Source organism: Sceloporus undulatus, chromosome 2 (genome assembly GCF_019175285.1).
Source record: "Sceloporus undulatus isolate JIND9_A2432 ecotype Alabama chromosome 2, SceUnd_v1.1, whole genome shotgun sequence".
Taxonomy (NCBI): domain Eukaryota; kingdom Metazoa; phylum Chordata; class Lepidosauria; order Squamata; family Phrynosomatidae; genus Sceloporus; species Sceloporus undulatus.
In genome coordinates, this window is record NC_056523.1 from 5227630 (window position 1) to 5236850 (window position 9221).

General features: G+C 40.9%; 1 protein-coding gene across 1 annotated transcript in view; it reads left to right on the top strand.

Annotated features, from left to right (window-relative positions):
- Positions 1-3905: 3905 nt before the first annotated feature.
- The window catches only part of LOC121923303 (vomeronasal type-2 receptor 26-like), a 15856-nt gene continuing 10540 nt past the window's right edge, over positions 3906-9221 (top strand). The window contains exons 1-2 of the mRNA XM_042453614.1: positions 3906-4035; positions 6524-6768. Of these exons, the coding sequence (XP_042309548.1) occupies positions 3906-4035; positions 6524-6768 (375 nt within the window). The remainder of the gene's footprint in view (positions 4036-6523; positions 6769-9221) is intronic.

The window sequence follows — 9221 nt, forward strand, 5'->3', positions numbered from 1 at the left end:
TTGTAGCGATGAGTCCAGGAGTACTTCCAAACTGCAAACTTCATCCTTTAGGGGAAGTGTGACCTAGTCCAGGACTGGTTGACAAATATCCATCCCTGAACTTGAGGTACCTATCGCGAGTACCTCCATTTTCATAGAATCATAGAATCGTAGAGTTGGAAGAGACCACTAGGGCCATCCAGTCCAACCCTCTGCCATGCAGGAAATCCAAATCAAAGCATCCCTGACAGATGGCCATCCAGCATCTGTTTAAAGACCTCCAAGGAAGGAGACTCTATCACCCTCCGAGGGAGTGCATTCCACTGTCGAACAGCCCTTACTGTCAGGAAGTTCCTCCTAATGTTGAGGTGGAATCTCTTTTCCTGTAGCTTGCAGCCATTGTTCCGGGTTCTGTTCTCTGGATTCAGCTTGAGTATCTTGCTGTAGTCTTCTAATCTTCTGGAATATGGAAAATCCAGAAGAAAATGGCAGTAGAGAATGCACAGAGGACCATGCTAGCTCTGCTCAGATTAAATTTATATCAAAGGGGGCAGCATATTCCTTCTGTCATTCAAGTCTTTACACCTAAGTTTCTGTCACAAATGCTATATGGTTTGCAACTGTGTACCTATAATAATTGAGGGGAAATACAGACTGGCAGGTTCCACCGACCTCCATGTGCAGTAGGGCTGAGGGAGGGCAGAGCGTTTACATGCTCCTAGCACTTCTTCCTCCACTAGGGTACCATCTTGGCATGTGCCCGTTTAGATGGGGTTTGTCATGATGATGTCCCTCGTGTGCAGTGCCCAAACAATGCCAGGCATGAGGGGCATCATAATGCTATGCCGTGGCAGTTATGGCACCCCTTCCGTGGCACAAAATAAAGGCCACGGCGTGATTCTGGGGCAGAAAGGGGCGGCGTCTCAGTGCCTCTTTCTGCTCGTCTGTTGAGCCCCTGATTCATTTGAAGTACCCCAAACTAAATTTCCTAGAAGCGCATTTGCTACTCCTTGCAGCTTTACACCTTGAGGCTGGCCTGATCTCTGTTGAGGCCTATGCTTGGATTCTTAAGATCAACTATTTATTTTTTGCCCAAACAGGCTGGCTTCTTTAATCGGCTTTCTATCTGTATAGAAACAGACATTACACAAACAGTGATTGCGAACCTATGGCACACGTGCCAGAGGTGGCACTCAGGGCCCTCTCTGTGGGCACACATGCTCTAGCCCTAGCACAGAGTGTGCCAGAGTTTCTTACTAGAAAACCAGAGGGACGTGGCACTTTGCAATAAATAAGTGGGGCATGGGTTGCAGTTTGGGCATTCAGTCTGCAAAAGGTTCACCATCACTACTCTAAAATATAGGTTTACACCTAATGTCGTGATAGTACTTGGCTTCAGCGACATCAAATCTGCCATCAAACACTGAATAAGAGAGACAGAGGAATGTCCACCTGAGCTCACTTGCCAAAAATGCCACCTTGGGAATTCTTACAAAATTTTTACCTGTCCCAACTATCTTATTAATTTGCAATTCCTAAGTACAAGAAACCCATGTTGACTTTTTGTGATTATTGCATTCCCTTTTAAATGTTCACGGACTCTCTGTTTAATTAAACTATTGTATATACTGTGTATAGTTTGACCTCTTGTATAATTTGAGGGCAGATGCTGGGGCCCATGGATAAGTCAAGGATAAATATTAGGGGCATGTAACAAAAGATGTAAAGGATGATGCAAAGGAAAACAATGTGAAAGAACGTACAAAATTCTGGCAAAGCCCAACTGTTTGAGCTCACCATAAAGGTTGGATGGATGGATGGATGGATGGAGAGGAAACTACTATAAATAGGCACGGGTGGGCTACGAAAATGCTCACATGTGGAAAAGGATGAAAAGGCAAATAAAAGAAAATGGCAACTTCTTTAGCAGTGATTACATTCTTTTACTTTAATGTGATAACTTTGCCTGGTTTTAACCCAGAAAAGCTGACAAACATACACAAATGTCTTATTCAAATTCTTCAAAGCCTGATTCTTCATCACTGTACTAACATTGCTAGAATCCCCTTCTCTGAGCGGTGAGAAGCAAGATCTTACTCCATACTGGGAGAACATAAAAGAAGCACAGACCCCCCCCCCTCTATTTTCTCAGTACTCCTTTGAGGGAAGGCACCAAAGAGCTGCCATTGCTGGCACTGGAGATGTGATAGCTTCGCTGCCAGGATAGACCTGGGATGTAACTTTCTTAAGTGGATCTTATTACAGTCACCCATTGCAGGGCAGTATGCAGCCTGTATGCAACCTGGGCTTCTCTTGCAGCTTTTCAAGAACGGGATTTTCCCATTCTTGAAAAGATGCGGGACAAGCCTGGAGAAGCCTGGGCTGCATATGGGCTGCATACTGCCCAGCGATGGATGGATGTGATAAGATCCACCTAAAGAAAATTACATCCCCTGTCTATCTCGGCCATGAAGCTAATACAATAATCTCCTCAGTCAAAGAAGCCATGGCTGAGTTTGCAAGACCAGGGCAGCTGAGGACTCTTAGAGGTCTATCATTCAGAGGGCAATGGTGACCTACAACATTACAACAACGGCAATTTAGAATTCTGAGCCAGAGTGCTCCTCTATTTCCTCTCCAAACTACAAACCCAGGATCTCTCAAGATGATTCAGGCCATGGCATTTAAAGTAGGATCAGCAGAACTACAATTGTGTAGTTTGAAAAGAGTCCTGGTGTGTCTGTGTTGGAAGTGGAGAATCTTCATTTGTGTACAGATACACTCAGGAGGAACAGGCCAAGCTGAAATGTCAAAACATGTGATGGGACTTGCAAGGGAGGTAGTGGGTCTTGTATCAGAGTGTGGTTTGTGCATGTGTGAGAGAGTGATGTTAAGGCGCTACATATTGTTGTTGTTATTATTCCACCATTTGCTTTGATGAACTGTATTTGCATATTGCAAGTTTAGAATCTAACTCTATGATTCTTTGATTCTATGATTCTCTGAATGGTATAATCTGTGTAAGTGTGACTAGTACATAATTTATCATGCCTAAAGACATCACCAGGACTACTCCTTCTAACATCTACCTTACAACATTAGTAGGTCCCACTTCCTGGAGCCCTGGTGGCGCAGGGGCCCTGGTGGCGCAGTGGTTAAATGCCTGTACTGCAGCCACTCACTCACAAACCTCAAAGTTGCGAGTTCAATACCAGCAAAAGGGCTCAAGCTTGACTCAGGCTTGCATCCTTCCAAGAGGGTTGCTAAAATGAGTACCCAGCTTGTTGGGGGAGGCAATTAACTTCGGAGTGTTTAAGTGCACTGAGAAGCAGTATAGAAATGTCCTTGCTATTGCTATTTCTATTCCTGGGACATTACAAGGGGGGGGGTCATTCCTAGATTTCAGATTTTAACTCTGAAATCTCAGAAACTGAGATAATTCTGTCTTGGGACCCATAGTCTTGCCATACCTGAGAACCACTTTGGTGAGTTCTCACAAACATGTTTTTCTCTTCCTCTACCTTTAAGTCTCCCAAGCCACAGAGAGTGTTTGAGGTGCTGCAGAAGTGGGCATTTCTTCCCCTAATGATTATCAAAATCATAGTGCTCTCTTCTTACTCTTGTCAAAGCTCAAGAGATTTCTTTTCTTGGAGATTGCTCTTGAGACCAATAACCTAAACATCAGAAATAAGGGTGACATGTATCAACCACCTAAGTTTCCAACCTTGCCTAGAAAGGTTGGTTCATCAAATGTCTCTGGTACTTCTGACAGTTGGGTTTGAGATCTAGTGTACATTTTCATAGAATCTTAATATAAAGCTTTGTGCTTTCTTTGCCTATGAACTCATTGCAGTTGTGAAGCCACTCTTGGTCTTGAAAGAGTTTTGGTGAGTTTTTGCAAGGGAGGGTGAGCAGGAACCTCTAGAATGATAGTGGTCCTGCTGATATTCCTGCCCCTTTCAGCCTGTGAGGTGCAGAAGACCAAATGCCCACTGAATGAGTTGGAGGATCAGTACCTAGTGGAGAATTATTACAAACCTGGAGACTACCTTATTGGTGGGATCATCTCTACAAAAAATATTTTCTATCAGGAACCTTATGCCTTCTCTCAGCCTGCCTTAACCATGATTCGTAGGTGAGTAAAAGCTGTTTTGGCCCATTTTAATGTTTTATGGTGTTGGGGCTGGTTTGAATGTCCTTTTATTTAGGAAAAGCACACAGTCAGGAAAGCAAGCCCTGTGAGGGTTTCTGAGTGTAGTCTGCAATACTTAAATTAATTTTTAATAGAATGAATGGTAATTGTGTAGTTAGTAAAGCATCATGTGCAAATAAATTTATCTTTATTTCTTCCTTCCTAATTATATAACCTGTGATTTTCTTTTCATTTCTTATATCATCGGTTAAGGGTTTTATAACTAAAGCAAAAAGTAATGGAGATAATAGGCAGCCTTTTTTCATCCCCTTTTTAATCATTATGTTTCTAGAATGATTATCATTCACCAAGATCCATGCCTCATTACCTCTACAGTTCTTTAATAACATTACATAGGTTTTCTCCTAATCCGAAGTCTCTACATAGCTTATATAGACCCCTTACAGACAGGCCAAAATATAGTTCTTCAGGCCACTTAGGATGTATGCTGTTTAAATGATGCATGCATCCTAAGAGGCCTTTTTGGGTGGTCTGTGTCCTGCCTAAGATACTCTTTCATTAAATCTGGTAGATAACGTTCAAATCTATTTGCCAATACCTTTGTAAAAAATTTGTAATCCTGATTGCATAACATAATGGGCCAATATGCCTCTGGTTCTATTGGATCTTTATTTGATTTTAGTATTGTAATAATTTCATTCAATTTCCAAGTTTGAGGTGTTTGTTTTCTATTATTTTATTAAACAATACTGTCATATGTCCACTTAACTCCTTTTTAAAGGCCTTATAAAAATGTAAACTGATCAGGAGCTGCGGATCTTTCAACTTCTTCCTGCATGATTGGGGAATTTAACTGATTTCGCTGAACCTCTGATAATTTTACTTCTATTATTGCCTCATAATCTGTAAAGATTCTCATAAAATCTTGCCGTTTCCTCCTTTATTTTCTCATCTTCTTTTACTATTATCCCTTGTTCTCCCTTTAAAGTAATACTTCTTTTGTTTTCTCTTTTCTTTCTTAAATGTTGTGCCATTCTCCTCATATTATTTTGCTACATAGTTTGAAATTTATTTTTTATATATAGTTGATTTTTTGTAACAGGTCAAAATCCCTTATTTCTTCCTTTTTTTTAATCTCCCATTCAAGTTTGATTTTAGTATCTCAATTTTTCTGGTAATCTTGTTGGAGAGCTTCTACTTCCTTTATAAGTTTTTGCCTGCATGAATATTTAGCTTTTTTAATTCCAGTCTCCACGCTAATACATTCCCTTCTAATCACAGCTTTAAATGCATCACATATAACTTGTTATTTTACAAGTTGGTCTCTTTCAACTCTGTGATTCTATGAAAGAAAAAAATTATACAGGAGAAGAAAAGGGATGATGTTAAAACCACAGGCCAACATTTTAGTTGTCAGTTAAGATAGTCTGAAGGAATCTCAATGCAGACAGAGGTCTCTCCACTTCTTGGCCATGTGGCGTTCAGGGAAAAAGATTAACAAAAGGCAGGTGATAAAATCTGAGTGCCAGTGTTATCCAGTTGTATGAGTGCTGAACTACCAATCTGGAGACCAGGGCTGTAATCTCCACTCAGTCATGAAACCCCACTTAGTGACCTTGGGCAAGTCACACTCTCTCAGCCTCAGAGGATATTAATGGCAAACCCCTTCTGAAGAAATCTTATTAAAAATAATAATTCTGTGACAGGTTCATTGTAGGGTAACCATAAGTTGGATACAACTTAAAGGCACACAACAACAACAACAAAAATTCTACTCTATTGGCAACAGAAAAATAATTTCCGTTGAGATCTTGTTGTATTTTGCTATTTATTTCAAGGTTCCAGAGAAGAGTTGTGCACATGGTGCTTCAATCATTATGTGCATTACCTCCACAGGCTAGTGTGCATTTATGTCTGCATCACATTGTATGTTTGCCTGTGCATTCCATGGTGCAACTTTATAACGCAGCACAAGGGCTGCATAGCACTACCAATACAGAACTGTGTGCAGAGATTTTTACAAAGCTGTGGGACTTCAGTCCCTTCATATTATTGAATAAAACCATGAGATCTCTTTCTTATTTATTTATTTATGCTGCCACCTGTCTTCTGGATGCAGCTCACAGAAGGAAATCAAAATTAAAATCTATCAATGCAATGTAAAAACAAGCAAAATCATTTAAAAAATCAAAACAAAAGGCTTTCAAGCTTCTAATTTGTACCAAAATGCAGCCAACGTCAGTGCCAGTTGGGCCTCTAATAAGGGGAGGGCGTTCCATAATTGGGACACCAAAGGGAGATGGGGAGTGTGACACCATCCCCTCTTTTTTTGCAGTGTGTCTTCTTTGGAGTTTATCCGATACTGGCACATCTTGTCTTTCTTGTTGGCAGTCCAGGTGATCAACCAGGATCCAAGGCTCTTACCCAACATCACTCTGGGCTACAATGTCTATGAGACTCATTTTAGAGGAAGAATCACCTCTGATGCCACGCTAGACCTCCTTGCTGGTGGGGGAGGTGTTGTTCCCAACTACAACTGCGGGAGGGAGAGTAATGTCTTGGCTGGTGTTGAAGGGGCTGAGACTGACATTGCTACCCATATTTCATCTTTGTTGAGCATCTACAAAATGCCACAGGTAGGAACTAGAAAGGGGAAAAGAAACCATAGTAATTTCATCTGGGAGCACTCATAGGGTGTACAGGGGAACAACAAATGAGACTGGACAAAGACCTTTAAAGTTAAAAACTTTAAATACTATAAAGTCGAAAATGAAGACTTGAAATAGGTCAAGATTTTCTATACCTTGGCTCAGTCATTAATCAGAATGGAAACTGTAGACAAGAAATCAGAAGAAGACTAGGACTTGGAAGGGCAGCTATGGCAAAACTAGGTAAGATCCTCAGATGTAAAGATATATCATTAAATACTAAAGTTGTCCATGCCATTGTTGTCATGGAACGATGATGATGATGATGATGATGATGATGATGATGATGATGAGTATATACCGCCTTTCCAACAGATCAAGGCAGTTTACAAAAATGCATAAACAATTACATAACACATACACAACTAAAAATTCATCCCCTTATCTTAACTAAAAACAGTTAAATTAATCAAAATACAGTTAAATTAATTACATTAAAATATATTAAAATATATCCTCCCCTACCAGCCAAATGGCCAAATGAACTGGCTCTTGTTCTTGTTCCCCCCGAAACGGCTTCCCCTAAGGGGCAGCCCCCCTTTGATGTCATCCTGCTTTGGTGGTGGGCCTGCCAGTGGCAGCCGCAGATGAAGGCAATGACAAACCTCCTCTGAAGAAATCTTGCCAGGAAAACCTCATAGATGGCCTCATTACAGCTCACTAAATTACAGTTCCCAGAATCCCGTAGCATAACAAGGTGGTACCTCCAGCTGGAAGCGGCAAGGCTTCTGCCCAAAAGGGTACGGCTTCTGGCAGGAAGGGGGAGGGCACACATGCCATAGGTTTGCCACCACAGCCTTAGGACCTCATCATGCAATGCTTGAAAAGTGGAATTAGAGCAGAATTGTAGCATCTGTGGGTAAACCATATCACAAGACACTATATCGGTCCAGTAGCTGGTATTTAGTTCATCCATTCCTGGAATGCTCTCATGTATTGATGGGCAAAACCCATCAATGTCTCCCAATCAATAACCTAATGGATTGTCATGATTGTACAATTGCATTAAAAGAAGATAAATAATACAGTACAAAAGGCATGCTGGGAAGGGAATAGGGCAGGGAGGGCTATGGAGGATGGTGTACAGAAAACAGAGGCCAGAACAGAAGCAGTACTATGGTAATTTGGAAAAGTTGTGCGATCTCTACTCTGGAAGGTTTGCATTTCCTAGACTAATGCGATTGTGGTGCCTTGTGAACTTAGTGTGGTAAAGTCTTTCGTTAATGAAATAGATGTACTCCTGCGCTTTACTTCTTTAACAGAAACTTTGGTACTAGAAGAAGAAATAACATGAAAGAATAGGGACAGGTTTCACCACCACAAAAGAGTTGAGCATTCAACAAGTTTCAGCAAACTTTATATTCAAAACTAACTTTATATGCATGTGAAATAAAACAACGAGGTCAGGAAAGCCTTGTATAAGTAAGCAAAAAACCTTTTGAACCTTCTGGAGATCGCTTGAAAGCTTTTTTTCAAAATGCGTGCTGAGATGATTTTTTCTTTCTTTCTTTCTTTCAGCAACCCCCATTTATGATTTCCAGTTTGGTAATGAAACTCATAGATCTATCCTTTTTCACCACATGAGGGTAGCTGGCGAGGCAAGCATATCTGTTTTCCCCATATCTTTCTGATGGAAAATACAATAGCTTGGATGATCCTACCTTTAGTATTCAGTCTTTGCTCTTTAAGATCTTGTCGAATTCTTTCATAGCTGCCCTTCCCGATCCTAATCTTCTGATTTCTAACCAGGTCACAGTATCAAGCATAGATCATACATTTTTAATTATTATAATTCATTTAACTTGTATCTTTCCTTTCTCCCATTATGTGACCCAAGGTAGCTCACAATATGAGTTCAAAGGAAACAGTTAAAAGAAGGGATAATGCAAAAGTTAAAATGGTTAAACAAAGAAGCCTATTAAAAATGAATTTAAACAGCAGTTAAAATGTACAGGGATAAGAAAGTCAAAATTCAGTTTATCAGGACAGATGAAGCAATTCTGTAGGGTGCTGTCAGAGTTAGCACCCAGAATCCCAGACAATCAACCAGTCAGCTTGATTGATATAATCAACAGCACTTTATGGATAGATCCAGAATCAGACATGTGCCTCACTCAGCTTCTTAGCTGAGACTAACCACACCCTCCCAAAGACAAAGTAACAGAATCCCCAAAAGCCAAATCCCCTCCCAAGCAGAAACCCGCCAAGCGAAGCCCCTCCTGGTTCCCACAGAAGTGAAAGCACATTCCCAGCTCTGAGCGCTTGGAGAGCCAGGCCCTCAAGGCCACCAGATAAGACACCTGGCCCTGCTATGCACTAACTATCACTATCTACTCTTCTACTGCAGCTAAAGCCCCATCATCCCCCAACTACTATACTAC